This window comes from Somniosus microcephalus, unplaced genomic scaffold (assembly GCF_052327205.1).
Source record: "Somniosus microcephalus isolate GS21.2 unplaced genomic scaffold, FLI_Smic_1.0 unresolved_chr9, whole genome shotgun sequence".
Lineage (NCBI taxonomy): Eukaryota > Metazoa > Chordata > Chondrichthyes > Squaliformes > Somniosidae > Somniosus > Somniosus microcephalus.
The window spans coordinates 20,310,491-20,335,434 of NW_028225187.1; the positions used below are offsets into that span (position 1 = coordinate 20,310,491).

A 24,944-nucleotide genomic window follows, 5' to 3' on the forward strand; every position below is an offset into this window, starting at 1 on the left:
TAACCTCACATTTATCCACATTATACTGCATCTGCCCAATCACCCAACCTGTCCAAATCGTACTGGAGTTTCTCGGCATCCTCCTCACAGCACACACGTCCACCCAGCTTTGTGTCATCTGCAAATTTGGAGATATTACATCTAGTTCCCTGGTCTAGAGCATTAATATATATTGTGAATAGCTGGGGTCCTAGGACTGCTCTCAGGTGGACGTAAAGGATCCCATGGCTCTGCTCTTCGCTTCAACCACTCCCTGTGGCAGCGAGTTCCACATTCTCACCACTCTCTGGGTAAAGAAGTTTCTCCTGAATTCCCTATTGGATTTATTAGTGACTGTCTTCTATTGATGTCCCCTAGTTCTGGTCTCCCCCACAAGTGGAAACATCTTCTCTACGTCTACCCGATCGAACTCTTTCATAATCTTAAAGACCTCTATCAGGTCACCCCTCAGCCTTCTCTGTTCTAGAGAAAAGAGCCCCCGCCTGTTCAACATTTTCCGATAGGTACAACCTCAGTTCTGGGATCATCCTCGTAAATCTTTTTTGCACCTTCTCCAGTGTGTCTCTATCCTTTTTATAATATGGAGACTAGAACTGTGCACAGTGCTCCAAGTGTGGTCTAACCAAGGTATATGGAGACCAGAACTGTGCACAGTGCTCCAAGTGTGGCCTAACCAAGGTATATGGAGACCAGAACTGTGCACAGTGCTCCAAGTGTGGCCTAACCAGGTATATGGAGACCAGAACTGTGCACAGTGCTCCAAGTGTGGTCTAACCAAGGTATATGGAGACCAGAACTGTGCACAGTGCTCCAAGTGTGGTCTAACCAAGGGATATGGAGACCAGAACTGTGCACAGTGCTCCAAGTGTGGTCTAACCAAGGTATATGGAGACCAGAACTGTGCACAGTGCTCAAAGTGTGGTCTAACCAAGGGATACGGAGACCAGAACTGTGCACAGTGCTCCAAGTGTGGTCTAACCAAGGTATATGGAGATCAGAACTGTGCACAGTGCTCCACGTGTGGTCTAACCAAGGTATATGCAGACCAGAACTGTGCACAGTGCTCCAAGTGTGGTCTAACCAAGGGATACGGAGACCAGAACTGTGCACAGTGCTCCAGGTGTGGTCTAACCAAGGGATATGGAGACCAGGACTGTGCACAGTGCTCCAAGTGTGGTCTAACCAAGGTATATGCAGACCAGAACTGTGCACAGTGCTCCAAGTGTGGTCTAACCAAGGTATATGGAGACCAGAACTGTGCACAGTGCTCCAAGTGTGGTCTAACCAAGGTATATGCAGACCAGGACTGTGCACAGTGCTCCAAGTGTGGTCTAACCAAGGTATATGGAGACTGGAACTGTGCACAGTGCTCCAAGTGTGGTCTAACCAAGGTATATGCAGACCAGGACTGTGCACAGTGCTCCAAGTGTGGTCTAACCAAGGTATATGCAGACCAGGACTGTGCACAGTGCTCCAAGTGTGGTCTAACCAAGGTATATTGAGACCAGAACTGTGCACAGTGCTCCAAGTGTGGTCTAACCAAGGTATATGGAGACCAGAACTGTACATAGTTCATTGGGTCCATTGGGATTGTGTACAGTGGGAGTGAATGGGAAGGGGTTGGGTCCATTGGGATTGTGTACAATGGGAGTGAATGGGAAGGGGTTGGGTCCATTGGGATTGTGTACAGTGGGAGTGAATGGGAAGGGGTTTGGGTCCATTGGGATTGTGTACAGTGGGCATGGGTTGGGTCCAGTTCTGGTATCATCCTGACGTAACCACTTGGAAGCCAAGAGAGGATTAGATTGTTAATGATCTAGACGAGGGAACTAGATGTAATATCTCCAAGTTTGCAGACGACACAAGGCTGGGTGGGCGTGTGTGCTGTGAGGAGGATGCCGAGAAACTCCAGTATGATTTGGACAGGTTGGGCGATTGGGCGATATGACAGATGCACTATAATGTGGATAAATGTGAGGTTATCCACTTTGGTGGCAAAAACAGGAAGGCAGATTATTACCTGAACGGCAATAGATTGGGAGAAGGGGAAGTGCAACGAGACCTGGGTGTCCTTGTGCACCAGTCGCTGAAGGTAAGCATGCAGGTGCAGCAGGCGGTTAAGGCGGCAAATGGTATGTTGGCCTTCGTAGCGAGAGGGTTCGAGTACAGGAACAAGGATGTCTTGCTGCAGTTGTACTGGGCCTTGGTGAGACCACACCTTGAGTATTGTGTGCAGTTTTGGTCGCCTTATCTGAGGAAGGATGTTCTTGCCATGGAGGGAGTGCAGCGAAGATTCACCAGACTGATACCTGGGATGGCAGGAATGACGTATGAGGAGAGATTGGGTCGATTGGGCTTATACTCACTGGAGTTTAGAAGAATGAGAGGGGATCTCATTGAAACTTATAAAATTCTAACAGGACTAGACAGACTAGATGCTGGAAGGATGTTCCCAATGGTGGAGGAGTCCAGAACCAGGGGTCACAGTCTAAGGATAAGGGGTAAGCCATTTAGGACAGAGATGAGGAGGAATTTCTTCACCTAGAGAGTGGTGAACCTGTGGAATTCTCTACCACACAAGGCAGTAGAGGTCAATTCATTAAATATATTCAAGAAGGAGTTGGATATATTTCTTAAGGCTAAAGGGATCAAGGGATATGGGGAGAAGGCAGGGACAGGGCACTGAATTTGGATGATCAGCCATGATCGCATTGAATGGCGGAGCAGGCTCGAGGGGCCGAATGGCCTACTCCTGCTCCTATCTTCTATGTTTCTATCTTATATTGATGGCCCCGAGTTCTGGTCTCGGCCACAAGTGGAAACATCTTCTCTACGTCTACCCTATCCAACCCTTCCATATTCTTAAAGACCTCTGAAGTAAGATTTAAAAATGAGCGTAACAGGGCACGTTTAGTAGAACGCAATTGCGCAGCAAAATGTTTAAAGATGAAATGTACTAATTACTCGTATGTTTAATTGCAGAAATGACCATACCAGTTTAGAGAGATGAAACTTACAAAAAGAGACAATGACATAACCCTTTTCTGGAAAAACGAAACTCAGTAGTGGTCAAGAGAGAGAGGGTCTCGTTTCTCAGAAATCACATGACCTGATGACTCATTTCCAAGAAATCAGAGGGGCCACAGGCCCATACAGTGAAAAGTGAAACTTATGTTATTGGTTACCTTGTAGAAGTTAGGCACACCTAGTTAGTGATTAATGTATAGACTTTTAAATCGATTGGACCTCTGGAGTAGGAGGTCTCGGAATATGTGTATAACTGTGTAAACCTCAAGAGATTCGGTGGAGTTGGAGCCTTGTGTTGGGACGCAAGAGCCATAGCTCCCCAGGCCTGAATAAACCGTTTTTACTTCAATTATTGGGTCTGTCTTTCTTACAACAAGCCAGTGTTGTCGACTGTGTATATCACTCAGTCCACACTTTGGGGGCTTACATCAATTGGCGACGAGGATGGGATGCGCGTTCTGAACCAGACTCTCGGACAGCGTTAACCTAGGACGGGTGAGTATGTTTTAATTACCACCTGTAAAATTAGGGGTTAATCGCTGGCGAGACGGTGAGTCAGAATCGACGTATAAAAGAACTATAAAAAGAAAGACACCCTTAATTGAAGGCGGTTAAAAAGATAGGGATAAGGTGTTCCCTAAGCCGTATAGCGGCAAACCGACAGGGGCGGAAAAACCCCAGGGAGGCAGAGAAGTCCTCATTTAGCCGTTGGTAGGCGAACCGACAGGGGTGGAAAAACCCCAGGGAGGCAGAGAAGTCCTCATTTAGCCGTAGGTAGGCAAACCGACAGGGGCGGAAAAACCCCAGGGAGGCAGAGAAGTCCTCATTTAGCCGTGGGTAGGCGAACCGACAGGGGCGGAAAAACCCCAGGGAGGCAGAGAAGTCCTCATTTAGCCGTGTGTAGGCGAACCGACAGGGGCGGAAAGACCCCTACCCCGGGGAGGCGGGAAATCCTCTTTATCCGTGAGACGGCGAAATCTCAACAATTGAATGAATGGGTGCACCGTGGTGAGTGAATGAGATAAAACCCTACGGTCATAAAGAGGTTAGAACGGACAAGGGTGAGGTCTGTCCCCAGCACCTAGCCTGAGCCTGAATTAAGAGGACAGTAGTCCCACGTGACGGCCAGGATCAAGTAGGACGCCGGGAGCTACAGACCCCACAGTACCAAAACCTCGGGACTAAAGGGTTGGTGTGTGTCTAACGAAACGAAGTGACTAACAGAAAGCAAGAAACTAATGAAGGTGACGCTATAGGGGCGAACAACGTAGCGTACAAACCTAATTCACCAATACCGTGAATTAAGCATTAAACATAGCAGTTAGTTATGACTAAGAGGGTGGAAGAAGAATCCTCAAGGGACCTGGATTCTATAACCCGACTCCTAGAAAATAAAAAGAAACAGTGACGAGAGCCAAAGGCTTGGTGGGGAGGAGCTAAAGATAAAGAGGCAACAGATAATGTAAGGAATTGAAACAGAAGGGAGAGATAAAGAAGGAAAAAGATCTAATTTGCAGGCGAACCAATTTGAAACCCCAGCAAAAAAAAAAAAACAAACAAACAGGGATTTGGAAACTAGGGAAAGCTGTTGAGTCAGATTTAAAAAGGAAGGAAAAGATAAACTTAAAGCTTTACCAACATGGAAGTTATTAGCATCTGTACCAAGACAAGTAAAACACGAGATTTGCTGAGTGAAAGGAACCTTAGACATATGCTGAAATTACAGTTTGTATAAAAATGTGAGAGTGTGGATGTTTTCCTGATTAGGAATGTTTAAGAGGATTCAATATTCCTTTGTCTGAAAATCTGTCCGTTAAGAAAAAGAACTCTCTGCTGTGTGTTGTAGCTCCACCCACTTCTCTGTGTTAAAGTAAAAGCATTTAACCCCTTTGCCTGGTCTTGGATTTTGGAAGTTTAAGAATGTGCAAATAAGATTGTGCCCTCAGAATGAAAAAAAAAACCTATTACAATTTAAGTTAAGCTGGAGTGTAAAAACTGAGAAGAGCAACAAAAAGTTTGTTTAATGAAAGATTAAGTTTCAGTCTAAGATCTAACCTTGGAGTTATGAGGTAAATTAACCTATTAAAACCAGACTTTCATTGTGGCCACAGTGAAATTCTGGTTGATGTAAATTGGTGGTCCAAATTGAATAAGATAACTCAACTCCGCAAGAATATCTGATAGCGGCAGGTCCCTTTACAATATTTAATTGACTATGGTACTGGAAGCCTTATAGAAGGCGGGACTAGAGTTAAACCTTAGAAAGGTATAGGTAGGGAAGGATGAAGTAGTCGACCTAGGATACATAGTGACACAAGGGAAGAGACAAATGCCCAAAAACAGATGGGAGGGGCATTAGGACTGGCTGCGTGCTTTGATTGCTCGCAAGCTTCTAGGGATGGCAGCAGGAAGGGACCGCGCCAGAGAGGGGAGGGGGATCCGAGGATGTTTGTTGATGCATTGGTAGGGGGCCGACAGTGCAAAATGTTAATAGACACAGGAGCCACAATCTCATTGACAGACTTACCCTTACCCCAAACGAAACTTTCAGTTAGTATAGCAGGAATCGGTGGACGAAGAATCAGGGCTTACAAGAGTGAAACAGTCTCACTAGAAATTGGCTATAATAATAATACCTACACAGTTGTGGGTATGCGAGAACACCGAAGGAACAATCCTAGGGATAGATATACTGCGAGAAGTAGGAGCTTTAGTCGACCCTAAAGCGAATGAAGTGTACTGGCCCCCAGATTATAAGTCAAACAAACAGGCAGGCCCGTGAAACAAAGTAGAAATGGCCCAGCCTATACAGGATTTGATCAAAGGGGGGTAGCCAAAGGAAAATGTGTAAACCTATATAGATAGTCGGAATGCCTTTGGGGTGGTGTCTGATTACATGATAGCGGGAGTAGGCAGGGATATATGACACCAGGAGGAGGACCCGTAAGAGACAAGAATATAATCAAAGAATTAGTAGGAACCTCTCTCCTACCCAAAGAGTCCGTAATAATAAATTAAAGCACACAAGAGGATGGGCAGCTAAACGATCAACTGAGAGAGGGAATCTGACCAATGAAGCCCAAATGTTCATGTTGAATCAAAGTGTGAAACCACAACTGTCTTTCAGTCAGGGATGTTTTTGGGTTGCGTGGAGTGACGCAATAATGTTTAGCTCCACCTTCAAAAGCCTGCGAAGGAGTTAACCCTTTCCACTGACAGCTGTTTGAGTTCACCAAGCAACAACTTCAGTATTACTGAATAGACTATAAAGATATTGGACATTATTAAATTTAAGTTTCTTAATGTTAAGCTGATATTTCCCCACAGTGATAGAAGGAAAATTAGGATTTGATAAATGGAAGTTATCTTATAAACTAATTGCAGCACCGTCTCAAACGGCCGGGAGACTGCTGGGGAGGCTGTCCTGTTACCCAAAGATAAATCTGGACAGATAGTTAGAGACATGAGGCCAAAGACCAACAGATTATACGGGATTGAGAACAGGATACACGGGACGACCAGAAGGAGGTCTTAGCAATAGATAGCAAAGTGATAGCAGAAATAATACCAGCCAAACCAGGGCTAGCACCCAGATGGTCAGGACCTTATGAAGTATTAATGAATAATCACACGTGCTCATGTAGATGGGTCTGGAATGGGTAAAGGAAGGTGGAAACACTGGACCCAGTTAAAAATATATAAGAAAGACAATGAGTAAACCAGAGATGGTGCCCTTTTTGACAGAGTGAGGAGTATACTAGAAGATATAAAGAATGGGAAGGGGAGTTACTACATATATCAATGATAGGGCTGTGTATGATGATAATAGGCTGTGTATGATGATATTATGTGCCATAGTTAGCATCTTCAGGTATGTCTGGGGACAGAGCCACAGAACAAGAAATGAACCAGATGTACAGCATTTTGAACTGATAAAATGTATAAGAGCAGAATAATTCTAACTGGCTGGTGACGACCAGCCCCCTTTTTGTAATTACAGGAACATTGGACGTCCGGAATGAGATGGAGCGTCCTCGCCTTGATTCTAGGGATGAACATAAGTATTGCCATTATCGAGGGGGATTAGTAATAAGGAGAACACAGGATGAGGTGTATTTTAGTGTAGCACATAGAGTTACTAAGCTTGCCATTAATATGAGTACTTTTGAGATACAAAACAAACCTGGAACTCCCTGTGGGTAAAACAATTAGAGGATCCACAGAAAAAAATCTATCTTACAAAGATGTAAGAAACGGGGAGTATTGGAAACGACCGGAGCAGGGTATGCGGCCGGGTTAGCAACAGTTAATAGCTTGGACATAGAAGGAGTAAACGAAGGAGTAGAAGAATTACAAGCAAAAATAGAGAAGTTACTAAAACAAGCTACTGGAAATAGCCAGCAATTGACACTGGCAGGGAAACCAAACAATAATGCAATTGTTGGGGGTGGAAGAGATAGTAGCCCCCCATGCAGAAACAATCAATACAATTATTGATAGACTTAATAATGCTTCTCGCCAAACCGATAAGGAACTAATATGTGCCACATAGGGCTCATGGCTATTGTCGAATGCTCAGCATAACATGAAGCAAATAAATAATGAACAGATCCCTGATTGGATTACTAATAAGGATCTGGAACCTTGGATTGACACAAATAAAAGCCTATGTAAGGAATGTAAAATGGGACAAGTATACCAGGCAGGCGATTGTCTGACCCCATGGACTAAGATGATTGGCTTTGTACTGGCCATCCCACAATTCCCAGAAGGGGGACAACCCCGATACGCTGTGATTAATATAGGAGAAGTACAAAGGGAAAGTGGGTTAAATATCATGATGTCCCTACCAAGGTGCTTTGGGAAAGGGATGAAGATAATAAACAGAAGAATGAAACCTAAAGGGGGGTGGTAGTGGACGGGTGCCACCACAAGGGAAGGACATGGGTGTGCACACACCCCCCCACCGAGGGAGACACATCCGAGTGCGGATTTACGAAAATTACCAATTGCACCCTCGAGGTTCACCCAAGGGGATACCAGACATGGGTAGCACCAAGGAACAACGGGACATTTTGTGTCACCACAATTGAACAGAAATATGAATATCAAGATATGGCTTATACCATTCCCCAACCAAACCGTTGTTTTGGTCTAAAGATACCTACACAGATAGGAAAACCTGGTCATTTGATAATATGGGACTTACTAAAAAGGGTTGAAACTTATGTCATACCAGAGCCCAAGGCAATTCCTAAGTTAGAGGAAGCTTGGCAGAAGTTACGGCAGGAAACGAAGGAAATTTTAAAGTACTATCATAAAATAGAAGGCTTAAAGAAACAACAAAAAGACATTAGTACAACATTAGAGGAAACTCACCCACTTCCTCATATTTTGATAATTGGGGATCAGGATGGGCGGGGACTGTGGGCGCCTCGGTGGTACAAGGCATAATGATATTCCTCTTGATTGTTATTCTGATATATTGTGTATTTTTATTTCTCCAGTGCCTTTGTGCCAGAATGAGTAAGGCCGAAAGTGGTGCGGTGAAAGAAGTAGAGCCTGAGGAGGGGCAGGTAGCGATGTTAAGAATGGACAACTCCCCCGCCTCTCCAAGGCAAATGGTGTAAGACGCGATGGGAAGCCCTGAAATTATATGGGATTAATTGGGCATGGTAATTAAAGACCGGGCCGGCCAACCGTAAGATGGAGGTGGCAGAAGGAGGGTGGTGAATGAGGACTGGTGTGTGATGACAGTCTCAAATTGGCACGTCACACACCCCACGTGGGAATGAGGGACGGGCTTGAGCAGAAAAGCCTCAACCACTAGTGCAGGGTCTAAGGGGCCCCGGGAATGGTTACACCAGAAGGAGTGCATAAAGGAAAGACCACCCTAAAGGAAAGCCCACTGTAGAGGAAAGACCACCATACCACGGGGGGGGGGGGAAGTCGGCCTCCAAATTGATAGGATATATACATGTATAACCTAGACTGGTAGAAGGCCAGGGAGTGCACGCTCTGGCAGACACCAGGCAGTGGACATACATGTTGACCTGTTTTGGAACAATTGTCCAAAAGGTCAAAAGGAGGGACTGAAGTAAGATTTAAAAATGAGCGTAACAGGGCACGTTTAGTAGAACGCAATTGCGCAGCAAAATGTTTAAAGATGAAATGTACTAATTACTCGGATGTTTAATTGCAGAAATGACCATACCAGTTTAGAGAGATGAAACTTACAAAAAGAGACAATGACATAACCCTTTTCTGGAAAAACGAAACTCAGTAGTGGTCAAGAGAGGGTCTCGTTTCTCAGAAATCACATGACCTGATGACTCATTTCCAAGAAATCAGAGGGGCCACAGGCCCATACAGTGAAAAGTGAAACTTATGTTATTGGTTACCTTGTAGAAGTTAGGCACACCTAGTTAGTGATTAATGTATAGACTTTTAAATCGATTGGACCTCTGGAGTAGGAGGTCTCGGAATATGTGTATAACTGTGTAAACCTCAAGAGATTCGGTGGAGTTGGAGCCTTGTGTTGGGACGCAAGAGCCATAGCTCCCCAGGCCTGAATAAACCGTTTTTACTTCAATTATTGGGTCTGTCTTTCTTACAACAAGCCAGTGTTGTCGACTGTGTATATCACTCAGTCCACACTTTGGGGGCTTACATCACCTCTATCAGGACACCCCTCGAGTGTAGAAGATTAAGGGGCGATCTGATCGAGGTGTTTGAGATGATTAAAGCATTCGACAGGGTCGAGAGAGAGAGAGAAACTATTTCCTCTGGTGGGGGGAGTCCAGAACAAGGGGGCAGAACCTTAAAATTAGAGCCAGGCCGTTCAGGGGTGATGTCAGGAATCAGTTCTTCACACAAAGGGTGGTGGAAATCTGGAACTCTCTCCCCCAAAGAGCTGTGGAGGCTGGGGGTCAATTGGAGCTTTCAAAACTGAGATTGAGAGATTTTTGATGGGTAAAAGGGTATCGAAGGATATGGAGTCAAGGCGGTTAGAAGGAGTTGAGGTACAGATCAGCCGTGATCTAATTGAATGACAGAACAGGCTCGAGGGGCTGAATGGGCCTCCTCCTGTTCCTGTGTAACAGGCTCGAGGAGCTGAATGGGCCTCCTCCTGTTCCTGTGTAACAGGCTCGAGGAGCTGAATGGGCCTCCTCCTGTTCCGGTGTAACAGGCTCGAGGGGGCTGAATGGGCCTCCTCCTGTTCCTGTGTAACAGGCTCGAGGGGCTGAATGAGCCTCCTCCTGTTTCTGTGTAACAGGCTCGAGGGGGCTGAATGGGCCTCCTCCTGTTCCTGTGTAACAGGCTCGAGGGGGCTGAATGGGCCGCCTCCTGTTCCTGTGTAACAGGCTCGAGGGGCTGAATGGGCCTCCTCCTGTTCCTGTGTAACAGGCTCAAGGGGGCTGAACGGGCCTCCTCCTGTTCCTGTGTAACAGGCTCGAGGGGCTGAATGGGCCTCCTCCTGTTCCGGTGTAACAGGCTCGAGGGGCTGAATGGGCCTCCTCCTGTTCCTGTGTAACAGGCTCGAGGGGGCTGAATGGGCCTCCTCCTGTTCCTGTGTAAAGGCTCGAGGGGCTGAATGGGCCTCCTCCTGTTCCTGTGTAACAGGCTCGAGGGGCTGAATGGGCCTCCTCCTGTTCCTGTGTAACAGGCTCGAGGGGCTGAATGGGCCTCCTCCTGTTCCTGTGTAACAGGCTCGAGGGGCTGAATGGGCCTCCTCCTGTTTAACAGGCTCGAGGGGGCTGAATGGGCCTCCTCCTGTTCCTGTGTAACAGGCTCGAGGGGGCTGAATGGGCCTCCTCCTGTTCCTGTGTCACAGGCTCGAGGGGGCTGAATGGGCCTCCTCCTGTTCCTGTGTAACAGACTCGAGGGGCTGAATGGGCCTCCTTCTGTTCCTGTGTCACAGGCTCGAGGGGGCTGAATGGGCCTCCTCCTGTTCCTGTGTCACAGGCTCGAGGGGCTGAATGGGCCTCCTCCTGTTCCTGTGTAACAGACTCGAGGGGGCTGAATGGGCTTCCTTCTGATCAATGGAAGATAGGACGAAAAGTTGGTCCTGCTTTGAAGCTGGTAGGACAAGTTGAGAATGCCGTTAAGAAATTTGGCTTCATGAATAGATGCATAGAGTACAAAAACAAGGAAGTTATTGTGAACCTTTATAAAATACTGGTTCGGCCTCCAATTCTGGGCACGGCACTTTAGGAAGGATGTCAAGGCCTTGGAGAGGGTGCAGAGGAGATTGACCAGAATGGTACCAGGGATGAGGGACTTCAGTGATGTGGAGAGACTGGAGAAGCTGGGGTTGTTCTCCTTAGAGCAGAGAAGGTTAAGGGGAGATTGACCAGAATGGTACCAGGGATGAGGGACTTCAGTGATGTGGAGAGACTGGAGAAGCTGGGGTTGTTCTCCTTGGAGCAGAGAAGGTTAAGGGGGAGATTGACCAGAATGGTACCAGGGATGAGGGACTTCAGTTACGTGGATAGACTGGAGAAGCTGGGGTTGTTCTCCTTGGAGCAGAGAAGGTTAAGGGGGAGATTGACCAGAATGGTACCGGGGATGAGGGACTTCAGTGATGTGGAGAGACCGGAGAAGCTGGGGTTGTTCTCCTTAGAGCAGAGAAGGTTAAGGGGAGATTGACCAGAATGGTACCAGGGATGAGGGACTTCAGTGATGTGGAGAGACTGGAGAAGCTGGGGTTGTTCTCCTTGGAGCAGAGAAGGTTAAGGGGGAGATTGACCAGAATGGTACCGGGGATGAGGGACTTCAGTGATGTGGAGAGACTGGAGAAGCTGGGGTTGTTCTCCTTAGAGCAGAGAAGGTTAAGGGGAGATTTAATGGAGGTGTTCCACATCATGAAGGGTTTTGATGGAGTAAATATGGAGAAACTGTTTCCAGTGGCAGGAGGGTCGGTAACCAGAGGACACAGATTGAAGATAATCAGCAAAAGAACCAGAGGGGAGATGAGGAAACATTTCTTTACGCAGCGAGTTGTTGTGATCTGAAACGCGCTGCCTGAAAGGGCGGTGGAAGCAGATTCAATAGTAACTTTCAAAAGGGGAAGGACGGAGGGAGGAGTGAGAAGGAAGGTTGGGCCATTGCCGGTAGGGTTCCGAGTAAAACGTTGTCCTCGCTCGGCGGACACCTCGGTGTTAAGGCACAGCTCGGGACGGACCTGTGGGTTAGCGGGGTGAATGACCCGGAGTGGCGGGCGCCCTCGCTCTGCTGGTGCCGGTACTGCACCTGGAGGTCCTTCAAACTCCGCAAGATCTACAAAAAGAGGAAGGAGGAAAGTGTTGGAACGGTTACACAGGATCATCGAACGGTTACAGCACGGGAGGAGGCCATTCGGCCCCTCGATCCCGTGCCGGCTCTCTGCGAGAGCACTTCAGCTAGTCCCACTCCCCCGCCCTTTCCCCGGAGCCCTGCAATTTTTATTCCTTCAGGTACTGATCCAATTCCCCTTTTGAAAACCACGATTGAGTCTGCCTCCACCGCCCTCTCAGGCAGCGCATTCCAGGTCCTCACCACTCGCTGCGTTAAAATGTTTTTCCTCATGTCGCCTTTGGTTCTTCAGCCAATCGCCTTAAATCTGTGTCCTCCGGTTCTTGACCCTTCCGCCAATGGGAACAGTTTCTCTGTCCAGACTCCTCATGATGTTGAGCACCTCTAACAAATCTCTTCTCAACCTTCTCTGCTCTAAGGAGAACAATCCCAGCTTCTCCAGTCTCTCCACATCACTGAAGTCCCTCATCCCTGGTACCATTCTGGTCAATCTCCCCTTAACCTTCTCTGCTCCAAGGAGAACAACCCCAGCTTCTCCAGTCTCTCCACATCACTGAAGTCCCTCATCCCTGGTACCATTCTGGTCAATCTCCCCTTAACCTTCTCTGCTCTAAGGAGAACAACCCCAGCTTCTCCAGTCTCTCCACATCACTGAAGTCCCTCATCCCTGGTACCATTCTGGTCAATCTCCCCTTAACCTTCTCTGCTCTAAGGAGAACAATCCCAGCTTCTCCAGTCTCTCCACATCACTGAAGTCCCTCATCCCTGGTACCATTCTGGTCAATCTCCCCTTAACCTTCTCTGCTCTAAGGAGAACAATCCCAGCTTCTCCAGTCTCTCCACATCACTGAAGTCCCTCATCCCTGGTACCATTCTGGTCAATCTCCCCTTAACCTTCTCTGCTCTAAGGAGAACAATCCCAGCTTCTCCAGTCTCTCCACATCACTGAAGTCACTCATCCCTGGTACCATTCTGGTCAATCTCCCCTTAACCTTCTCTGCTCTAAGGAGAACAATCCCAGCTTCTCCAGTCTCCCCACATCACTGAAGTCCCTCATCCCTGGTACCATTCTGGTCAATCTCCCCTTAACCTTCTCTGCTCCAAGGAGAACAACCCCAGCTTCTCCAGTCTCTCCACATCACTGAAGTCCCTCATCCCAGGTACCATTCTGGTCAATCTCCCCCTTAACCTTCTCTGCTCTAAGGAGAACAACCCCAGCTTCTCCAGTCTCTCCACATCACTAAAGTCACTCATCCCTGGTCCCATTCTGGTCAATCTCCCCTTAACCTTCTCTGCTCTAAGGAGAACAATCCCAGCTTCTCCACATCACTGAAGTCCCTCATCCCTGGTACCATTCTGGTCAATCTCCCCTTAACCTTCTCTGCTCTAAGGAGAACAATCCCAGCTTCTCCAGTCTCTCCACATCACTGAAGACCCTCATCCCTGGTACCATTCTGGTCAATCTTTTCTAGTAAAAATCCTCTGTAGCCCTATCTCTGTAACCTCCTCCAGCCCTACAATTCTCATCCTCCTGTTCAAATCCCTCCATGGCCCTCGCCCCCTCCCTATCTCTGTAACCTCCTCCAGCCCTACAATTCTCATCCTCCTGTTCAAATCCCTACATGGCCCCCACCCCCCTCCCTATCTCTGTAACCTCCTCCAGCCCTACAATTCTCATCCTCCTGTTCAAATCCCTCCATGCCCCTCGCCCCCTCACTATCTCTGTAACCTCCTCCAGCCCCTACAATTCTCATCCTCCTGTTCAAATCCCTCCATGGCCCTCGCCCCCTCCCTATCTCTGTAACCTCCTCCAGCCCTACAATTCTCATCCTCCTGTTCAAATCCCTCCATGCCCCTCGCCCCCTCACTATCTCTGTAACCTCCTCCAGCCCCTACAATTCTCATCCTCCTGTTCAAATCCCTCCATGGCCCTCGCCCCCTCCCTATCTCTGTAACCTCCTCCAGCCCCTACAATTCTCATCCTCCTGTTCAAATCCCTCCATGGCCCTCGCCCCTCCCTATCTCTGTAACCTCCTCCAGCCCCAACAATTCTCATCCTCCTGTTCAAATCCCTCCATGGCCCTCGCTCCTCCCTATCTCTGTAACCTCCTCCAGCCCTACAATTCTCATCCTCTTCAAATCCCTCCATGGCCCTCGCCCCCTCCCTATCTCTGTAACCTCCTCCAGTCCCTACAATTCTCATCCTCCTGTTCAAATCCCTCCATGGCCCCTCCCTATCTCTGTAACCTCCTCCAGCCCCTACAATTCTCATCCTCCTGTTCAAATCCCTCCATGGCCCTCGTCCCCCTCCCCATCTCTGTAACAGAAACCACACAGTGCAGATAGAGGCCATTTCGGCCCATCGAGCCTGCACCGACACATATCCCACCCGATCCCCGTAACCCCACGTATTTAATCCCCCTAACACTAAGGGTCAATTTATCATAGCCAATCATCCTAACCCGCACATCTTTGGACTGTGGGAGGAAACCGGAGCACCCGGAGGAAACCCACGCAAACACGGGGAGAATGTGCAAACTCCACACAGTCACCTGAGGCCGGATTCGAACCCGGGTCCCTGGCGCTGTGAGGCAACAGTGCTAACCACTATGCCACCGTGCTGCCTCCTCCTCCTCCAGCCCTACAATTCTCATCCTCCTGTTCAAATCCCTCCATGGCCCTCGCCCCCTCCCTATCTCTGTAACCTCCTCCAGCCCCTACAATTCTCATCCTCCTGTTCAAATCCCTCCATGGCCCTCGCCCCCTCCCTATCTCTGTAACCTCCTCCAGCCCTACAACCCTCTGAGATCTCTGCACTCCTCCAATTCCGACCTCTTGTCCATCCCCGATTTCCATCGCTCCACCATTGGCGGCCGTGCCTTCAGCTCCCTGGGGCCCTGAGCTCTGGAATTCCCTCCCTAAACCTCTCCGCCTCTCTCTCCTCCTTTAAGACGCTCCTTAAAACCGACCTCTTTGACCCAGCATTTGATCACCTGTCCTAATATCTCCTTATGTGTCTCGGTGTCAAATTGTGTTTGATAATCGCTCCTGTGAAGCGACTTGGAACGTTTTACTACATTAAAGGCGCGGAATAAATACAGGTCGTTATTCTCCACGGGGAAAGAGAATGATGGTACGAAAATAAGACTGGATGCGGTCGAGGAGGGGCCCAGTCCCCAATTCCACCCACCCCGCTGGAGAATTGCCTGTGTCGCAACTGAACCAACTAGGTGAAGAAAGGAGGAGGACGACGAGGCCCCTGGTTCAATGGAGCAGGCTGGAAACGGTCAAGATAGACGCCAATTCAACCAATCGCTGATTGATCCAAACAGGCCGGGCCTGGCATGGATAGGCCCCCTAAATCAAATCAACCCACACGCAGGGGGAGACAGGGAGTCAACAGAGCAGGGCCAGACCAGGTAGACAAGGCCTCCTATTAACAGTGGCCCAGAAATTCGGGTCTCCACGGGCAAGTACGCACGGGGTACTCACCCGTAGGCCCAATGGAAGTGCCGGTTTCCTGCATGCACCGCGAAACCGGAACTTCCGTTCCCCTGAGCGAAGGGGTTCAGAGGTCGAACACGTGCGCAGGAGAGGCAGCGCGTGCGCATCGAACTTCTGGTTTTTTTTTTTTTTTTTTTTTGCAGGTTTTCCCGGGAGGGTATGTCTGCAGAATTTACACATTTAAACAGCAGGCGTAAGGCCTGCTTTTAACAAGGTAAGTGGTGAATTAATTAAAACATTTTTTCCCCCCCCACAGGTTTATTATTTTTAAATACTAGAGAAAGGTAAGTTTATTTTTAGCCCTGTTCGAATATAAAATTATTGTTTTCAAAAATTTAGATTGTTTAAAATAGTTATTTCATGTAATTTATAGTTTATTTAAAAAGTGATTTTTAAAAAATTTATTTGAAGATTTAGTGATGTTTTGGGGCCCGTAGTATTTATAAGTTTTGACAGCTCTTCCTGTCAAACTTATGAATGAAGCATTCCCTGCTCCGATTGGCTCTCCATGGCCCATGTGATCCCAGGGGACGCATCGAACTAACTGCGCCCCTGGGATAATCAAGCACTGTGCGCCGGCAGTTGGAGGAGGCCCAGGATCGGAATCCCACCCGGGCCCACAGCTCAACGGCCGGCGCGCTAGGTAAGTGCAGGTCGGGGGGCTTGCACCGGCGGGAAGCCCCCCGACCCGAATTTCTGGGCCATTATTTATTAACAACTTGGATGATGGCAGCATAGAATGTCACATATCCAAATTTGCCGATGACGCAAAGATAGGCGGTGTGGACGGCAGCATAAAATGACAAAGGGCTATCGAGAGATTGAGAGAATGGGCAAAACTGTGGCCAAATGGTTTTTGATGTAGGCCAATGTGGGGTCATCCACTTTGAACCTAAAAAGGACAGAACAGGGATTGTTTCTAAATGGTGAAAAGTTAAAAACACTGGAGGTCCTACAAGTCTTGGGGGGGTCCAGGTACAGAGATCATTAAAATGTCATGAACCAGTAGAGAATAGGATCAGAAAGGCTAATGGAATGCTGGCCTTTCTATCTAGAGGACTAGAATTTGTAGGGAAATGGTGTTAGGGAAATAGATCGGGGAGAAGGGGAAGTGCAACGAGACCTGGGCGTCCTTGTGCACCAGTCGCTGAAGGTAAGCATGCAGGTGCAGCAGGCGGTTAAGAAGGCAAATGGTATGTTGGCCTTCGTAGTGAGAGGGTTTGAGTACAGGAACAAAGATGTCTTGCTGCAGTTGTACAGGGCCTTGGTGAGACCGCACCTTGAGTATTGTGTGCAGTTTTGGTCACCTTATCTGAGGAAGGATGTTCTTGCCATGGAGGGAGCGCAGCGAAGATTCACCAGACTGATACCTGGGATGGCAGGAATGATGTATGAGGAGAGATTGGGTCGATTGGGCTTATACTCGCTGGAGTTTAGAAGAATGAGAGGGGATCTCATTGAAACTTATAAAATTCTAACAGGACTAGACAGACTAGATGCAGGAAGGATGTTCCCGATGGCGGGGGAGTCCAGAACCAGGGGTCACAGTCTAAGGATAAGGGGTAAGCCATTTAGGACTGAGATGAGGAGGAATTTCTTCACCCAGAGAGTGGTGAACCTGTGGAATTCTCTACCACAGAAGGCAGTGGAGGCCAATTCATTAAATATATTCAAGAAGGAGTTAGATATATTTCTTAAGGCTAAAGGGATCCAGGGATATGGGGAGAAGGCAGGGACAGGGTACTGAATTTGGATGATCAGCCATGATCGCATTGAATGGCGGAGCAGGCTCGAGGGGCCGAATGGCCGACTCCTGCTCCTATCTTCTATGTTTCTATGTGAGCAGTTCTGGGCACCACACCTTAGGAAGGATCTATTGGCCTTGGAGGGAGTGCAGCGTAGATTTACCAGAATGACACCCGGACTCCAGGGGTTAAATTACGAGGAGAGATTAGACAAACTAGTGTCGTATTCCCTGGAGTTTAGAAGGTTAAGGGGCGATCTGATCCAAGATATTAAGTTGGAACCGATAGGGTAGAGAGAGAGAGAGAGAGAGAGAGAGAGAGAGAGAGAGAGAGAAACTATTTCCGCTGGTTGGGGAGTCGAGGACTAGGGGGGCATGGTCTAAAAATTAGAGCCAGACCTTTCAGGGTGAAGTTAGGAAACACTTCTACACACAAAGGGTGGGAGAAGTTTGGAACTCTCTTCTGCAAACAGCAATTGATGCTGGATCATGGCAGCACGGTGGCATAGTGGTTAGCACTGTTGCCTCACAGCGCCAGGGACCCGGGTTCGAATCCGGCCTCGGGTGACTGTCTGTGTGGAGTTTGCACATTCTCCCCGTGTTTGCGTGGGTTTCCTCCGGGTGCTCCGGTTTCCTCCCACAGTCCAAAGATGTGCGGGTTAGGTTGATTGGCTATGATAAATTGACCCTTAGTGTAAGGGGGATTAAATACGTGGGGTTACGGGGATAGGGTGGGATATGTGTTGGTGTAGGGGTTACGGGGATCGGGTGGGATATGTGTCGGTGCAGGCTCGATGGGCCGAAATGGCCTCTATCTGCACTGTGGGATTTCTGTGACTCTGTTCTGTGACTCTGTTAACCAAAGGTATTAAGGGATATGGGGCAAAGGCGGGTCTATGGAGTTAGGTCATGATCTCATTGAATGGCGGAGCAGGCTCGAGGGGCTGAATGGGCCTCCTCCTGTTCCTGTGTAACAGGCTCATGGGGCTGAATGGGCCTCCTCCTGTTCCTGTGTAACAGGCTCGAGGGGCTGAATGGGCCTCCTCCTGTTCCTGTGTAACAGGCTCGAGGGGGCTGAATGGGCCTCCTCCTGTTCCTGTGTAACAGGCTCGAGGGGGCTGAATGGGCCTCCTCCTGTTCCTGTGTAACAGGCTCGAGGGGCTAAATGGGCCTCCTCCTGTTCCGGTGTAACAAGCTCAGGGGGTTGAATGGGCCTCCTCCTGTTCCTGTGTAACAGGCTCGAGGGGGCTGAATGGGCCTCCTCCTGTTCCTGTGTAACAGGCTCGAGGGGGCTGAATGGGTCTCCTCCTGTTCCTGTGTAACAGGCCCGAGGGGCTGAATGGGCCTCCTCCTGTTCCTGTGTAACAGGCTCGAGGCAGCTGAATGGGCCTCCTCCTGTTCCTGTGTAACAGGCCCGAGGGGCTGAATGGGCCTCCTCCTGTTCCTGTGTAACAGGCTCGAGGGGGCTGAATGGGCCTCCTCCTGTTCCTGTGTAACAGGCTCGAGGGTGCTGAATGGGCCTCCTCCTGTTCCTGTGTTCTAATGATCCTAAATAAGCCAACATGGCCAAGAGGGCAGACAGACCAAGTAAGTGAGTCGCACCCCCCTCCCCAAGTACAAGGGCTGGGCAAACAGAGACAGAGAGTGCCCGAGGGGATTTGAGCCCCGTTAATCAGGCCAACACTCACCACATTGTAGTTCTGGAGCAGTTTCTTGTGGTCTTTCTCCAGAGAACCCTTCTCCTCCTCGAGATGAAACACTGTAAACGGAGCAGGAGATGACCATTCAAACATCGAAGGAAATCGCCACCATCCAGGACCAAGCAGCCCCGCTTGATCGGCACCCCATCCACCACCTTAAACATTCACTCCCTCCACCACCGGCACACCGTGGCTGCAGTGTGGACCATCTACAAGATGCACTGCAGCAACTCGCCAAGGCTTCTTCGGCAGCACCTCCCAAACCCGCGACCTCTTCCACCTAGAAGGACAAGGGCAGCAGGCGCATGGGAACACCACCACCTCCAAGTTCCCCTCCAAGTCACACACCATCCTGACTTGGAAATATATCGGCCGTTCCTTCATCGTCGCTGGGTCAAAATCCCGGAACTCCCTCCCTAACAGCACTGTGGGAGCACCTTCACCACACGGACTGCAGCGGTTCAAGAAGGAGGCTCACCACCAGCTTCTCAAGGGGCAACTAGGGATGGGCAATAAATGCTGGCCTCGTCAGTGGCAACAGATTCAGTAAGAATTTCCATAACGGAATTGGATAAATACTTGAACAGGAAAGAATTTGCAGGGCTTGTGGGGGAGGGGGGGGGGGGGGGAAAAGAGGAGAGTGGGACTAATTGGAGAGCATGACCAAAGAGCCAGCAGAGGCACGATGGGCCGAATGGCCGCCTCCTGTGCTGTATCATTCTATCCAAAAAATGAAGGGGAAACACACCACGAGGAAATGGGTGGTACACCTCTCTCCGACAGAGCAGCGCTCCCTCAGTACTGGGACCGGGGAGTGTGGACCTGGATTATGGGGCTCGAGTCCGAGAGTATATACATCTACCTCCGACAGTGCAGCGCTCCCTCAGTACTGGCATCGGGGAGTGTGGGCCTGGAGTCCTAGAGTATATACATCTACCTCCGACAGTGCAGCGCTCCCTCAGTACTGGCACCGGGGAGTGTGGGCCTGGATTATGGGGCTCGAGTCCTAGAGTATATACATCTACCTCCGACAGTGCAGCGCTCCCTCAGTACTGGCACCGGGGAGTGTGGGCCTGGATTATGGGGCTCGAGTCCTAGAGTATATACATCTACCTCCGACAGTGCAGCGCTCCCTCAGTACTGGCACCGGGGAGTGTGGGCCTGGATTATGGGGCTCCAGTCCTAGAGTATATACATCTACCTCCGACAGTGCAGCACTCCCTCAGTACTGGCACCGGGGAGTGTGGGCCTGGATTATGGGGCTCGAGTCCTAGAGTATATACATCTACCTCCGACAGTGCAGCACTCCCTCAGTACTGGCACCGGGGAGTGTGGGCCTGGATTATGGGGCTCGAGTCCTGGAGTATATACATCTACCTCCGACAGTGCAGCACTCCCTCAGTCCTGGCATACCAGAGATATAGGAGGCAGTGCCGAACTCGCTCAGGTTCCAACACATTGTCTGCCATGATCCACCCCCCAATCCTGAGCACAATCACTCAATCTCCACTCACCCATATCCAAATAGCTCTTGGCTTTGACTTCCATCTGTCTGGTCTGAGAGGCAGACTGCTCCAATTGAGACTTCTGAGTCTTGCGTTCGTTATCCAACGAGTCCTCGAGCTCCAGAAACTTCTACCAGTGAAAGGACAGTCCAGAGTTAGATACAGAGTAAAGCTCCCTCTGCACTGTCCCTTCAAACACCCCCAGGGCAGGTACAGCATGGGGTTAGATACAGAGTAAAGCTCCCTCTACACTGTCCCATCAAACACTCCCAGGGCAGGTACAGCACGGGTTAGATACAGAGTAAAGCTCCCTCTATACTGTCCCATCAAACACTCCCAGGGCAGGTACAGCACGGGTTAGATACAGAGTAAAGCTCCCTCTACACTGTCCCATCAAACACTCCCAGGGCAGGTACAGCACGGGTTAGATACAGAGTAAACCTCCCCCTACACTGTCCCATCAAACACTCCCAGGGCAGGTACAGCACGGGGTTAGATACAGAGTAAACCTCCCCCTACACTGTCCCATCAAACACTCCCAGGGCAGGTACAGCACGGGTTAGATACAGAGTAAATCTCCCTCTACACTGTCCCATCAAACACTCCCAGGGCAGGTACAGCACGGGTTAGATACAGAGTAAAGCTCCCTCTACACTGTCCCATCAAACACTCCCAGGGCAGGTACAGCACAGGTTAGATACAGAGTAAAGCTCCCTCTGCACTGTCCCATCAAACACTCCCAGAGCAGGTACAGCACGGGTTAGATACAGAGTAAAGCTCCCTCTACACTGTCCCATCAAACACTCCCAGGGCAGGTACAGCACGGGTTAGATACAGAGTAAAGCTCCCTCTGCACTGTCCCATCAAACACTCCCAGAGCAGGTACAGCACGGGTTAGATACAGAGTAAAGCTCCCTCTGCACTGTCCCATCAAACACTCCCAGGACAGGTACAGCACGGGGTTAGATACAGAGTAAAGCTCCCTCTACACTGTCCCATCATACACTCCCAGGGCAGGTACAGCACGGGGTTAGATACAGAGTAAAGCTCCCTCTACACTGTCCCATCAAACACTCCCAGGGCAGGTACAGCACGGGGTTAGATACAGAGTAAAGCTCCCTCTACACTGTCCCATCAAACACTCCCAGGGCAGGTGCAGGAGGGCGGGCTTTAGTTTCCTGGATCACTGGGTCTGCTTCTGGGGAAGGTGGGACTTGTACAAGTCGGACAGGTTGCACCTGAACCAGAACGGGACAAATATCCTTGCGGGGAGGTTTGCTAGCACTGTTCCGGGGGGGGTTTAAACTAAGTTGGCAAGAGGATGGGATACAGAGTGGAGCTATAATAGGGGGTGATGTACAGCCAAATATAGAGGAAAAAACAATTCCGACTGGAAGGCAGAGCAAATATGTAGCAGCACAAGGGAGTAGGGCAAGGCTGGATGGCATTTATTTTAATGCAAGGAGCCTTGCGAATAAGGTGGATGAACTGAAGTTGTTGATGAACACATGGGAGTACGATATTGTTGCTATCACAGAGACATGGTTGAGGGAGGGGCAGGACTGGCAGCTCAATATTCCGTGGTATAGAATCTTCAGGTGAGACAGGGGGGCGGTTAAAAGAGAGGGTGTCGCAATATTAATTAAGGAGTCAATTACTGCTGTAAGGAGGGATGATATATTAACAGGTTCCTCTAATGAGGCCATATGGGTTGAACTTAAAAACAAAAAGGGGGCAAGCACTTTGCTGGGAGTGTACTATAGACCCCCAAACAGTCAGGGGGAGATAGAGGAACAGATATGTAGGCAAATCTCAGTGAAGTGTGCAAATAATAGGGTAATTATAGTGGGGGATTTCAACTTCCCCAATATTAATTGGGATAGTTGGAGTGTGAAAGGCTTAGAGGGTGCAGAATTCTTAAAGTGCATCCAGGAGAGCTTTTTGAGCCAACATGTAGAAAGTCCTACAAGAGAGGGGGAGGTACTGGACCTAATTCTAGAGAATGTAGCTGGCCAAGTGGTAGATGCGTTAATAGGTGAGCACTTTGGTGACAGTGACCATAATTCGGTGAGATTTAAGGTAGTCATGGAAAAGGACCAGGATGGACCGGAAATAAAGGTTCTAAATTGGGGTTTCACGACATCCTCCTCACAGCTTACCCTCCCACCCAGCTTTGTGTCATCTGCAAATTTGGAGATATTACATCCAATTCCCTCGTCCAGATCATTAATATATATTGTGAACAGCTGGGGTCCTAGGACCGATCCTTGCGGTACCCCACTAGTCACTGCCTGCCACTCAGAAAATGACCCGTTTATTCCAACTCTTTGCTTTCTATCTGCCAACCAGTTCTCTATCCAAGTCAATACCTTGCCCCCAATCCCATGTGCCTTAATTTTGCACGCTAATCTCTTATGCGGGACCTTATCGAAAGCCTTCTGAAAGTCCAAATACACCACATCCACTGGTTCTCCCTTATCTATTTTACCAGTTACATCCTCAAAAAATCCCAGTAGATTAGTCAAGCACGATTTACCTTTTGTAAATCCATGTTGACTTTGTCCGATCCTGTCACTGCTTTCCAAGTGCTCTGCTATTACATCTTTTATAATAGACTCTAGCATTTTCCCCACTACCGATGTCAGGCTTACCGGTCCATAATTCCCCTCTTTTTCTCTACCACCTTTTTTGAATAGTGGGGTAACATTAGCTACCCTCCAATCCATGGGTACTGTTCCAGAGTCTATCGAGTTCTGGAAGATGATCAGCAATGCATCTACTATTTCTAGGGCCACTTCCTTAAGTACCCTGGGATGTAGATTATCAGGCCCTGGGGATTTATCGGCCTTCAGTCCCATCAATTTTCCTAACACTATTTCCCTACAAATACTGATTTCTTTCAGTTCCACCCTTTCATCAGACCCTATGTTCCCCGGCATCTCTGGGAGGTTATTTGTGTCCTCCTTTGTGAAGACAGAACCAAAATATGTATTTAGTTGGTCTGCCATTTCTTTGTTTCCCATTATAAATTCCCCTGATTCTGACTGCAAGGGACCTACACTTGACTTCACCAATCTTTTTCTCTTCACATATCTATAAAAGCTTTTACAGTCAGTTTTTATGTTCCCTGATAGCTTACTCTCATATTCTATTATCCCTTTCTTAATTAATCCCTTTGTCCTCCTTTGTTGAATCCTAAACTGCTCCCAATCCTCAGGATTATTGCTTTTTCTGGCCATTTTATATGTCCTCTCCTTGGATCTTATGCTATCTCTAATTTCCCTTGTTAGCCACGGTAGAACTTTTTGCATCTGTGTTCACTATGGAGAAGGACGATGTGGACATAGAAATCGGGCAGGGGGACTGTGATATACTTGAACATATTAGCATCGAGAGGGAGGAGGTACTAACGGTTTTAGCAGGCTTAAAAGTGGATAAATCCCCAGGCCCGGACGAGATGTATCCCAGGCTACTATGTGAGGCAAAGGAGGAGATTGCAGGGGCTCTGACACAAATTTTCAGAACCTCTCTGGCCACAGGGGATGTGCCAGAGGACTGGAGAACAGCTAACGTAGTACCATTATTCAAGAAGGGTAGTAGGGATAAACCAGGGAATTACAGGCCAGTGAGCCTAACATCAGTGGTAGGGAAATTATTGGAAAAAATTCTGAGGGACAGAATTAGTCTCCACTTGGAGAGGCAAGGATTAATTAGGGATAGCCAGCATGGCTTTGTCAAGGGAAGATCATGTCTGACCAATTTGATTGAATTTTTCGAGGGGGTGACTAGGTGTGTGGATGAGGGTAGTGCAGTGGATGTGGTTTACATGGATTTCAGTAAGGCTTTTGATAAAGTCCCGCATAGGAGACTGGTCAGGAAGGTAAGAGCCCATGGGATCCAGGGTGCCTTGGCACATTGGATCCAAAACTGTCTTAGTGGCAGAAGGCAGAGGGTGATGGTCGAAGGTTGCTTTTGTGACTGGAAGCCTGTGTCCAGTGGGGTACCACAGGGATCGATGCTGGGTCCCTTGCTGTTTGTGGTCTACATTAATGATTTGGATGTGAATGTAAAAGGTATGATCAGTAAGTTCGCAGACGACACGAAAATTGGTGGGGTGGTAAATAGCGAGGAGGGAAGCCTCAGGCTATAGGACGATATAGATGGGTTGGT

At 48.7% G+C, this 24,944-nt stretch overlaps 1 protein-coding gene across 1 annotated transcript in view; it reads right to left on the reverse strand.

Moving 5' to 3' along the window:
- LOC147084879 (C-Jun-amino-terminal kinase-interacting protein 4-like) overlaps window positions 1-24,944 on the reverse strand; it is a 55,671-nt gene that overhangs the window by 14,398 nt on the left and 16,329 nt on the right. Inside the window, exons 3-5 of the mRNA XM_085979361.1 lie at window positions 20,784-20,904; window positions 19,258-19,328; window positions 12,212-12,306 (exon numbers count right to left, since the gene is read on the reverse strand). Of these exons, the coding sequence (XP_085835487.1) occupies window positions 12,212-12,306; window positions 19,258-19,328; window positions 20,784-20,904 (287 nt within the window). The remainder of the gene's footprint in view (window positions 1-12,211; window positions 12,307-19,257; window positions 19,329-20,783; window positions 20,905-24,944) is intronic.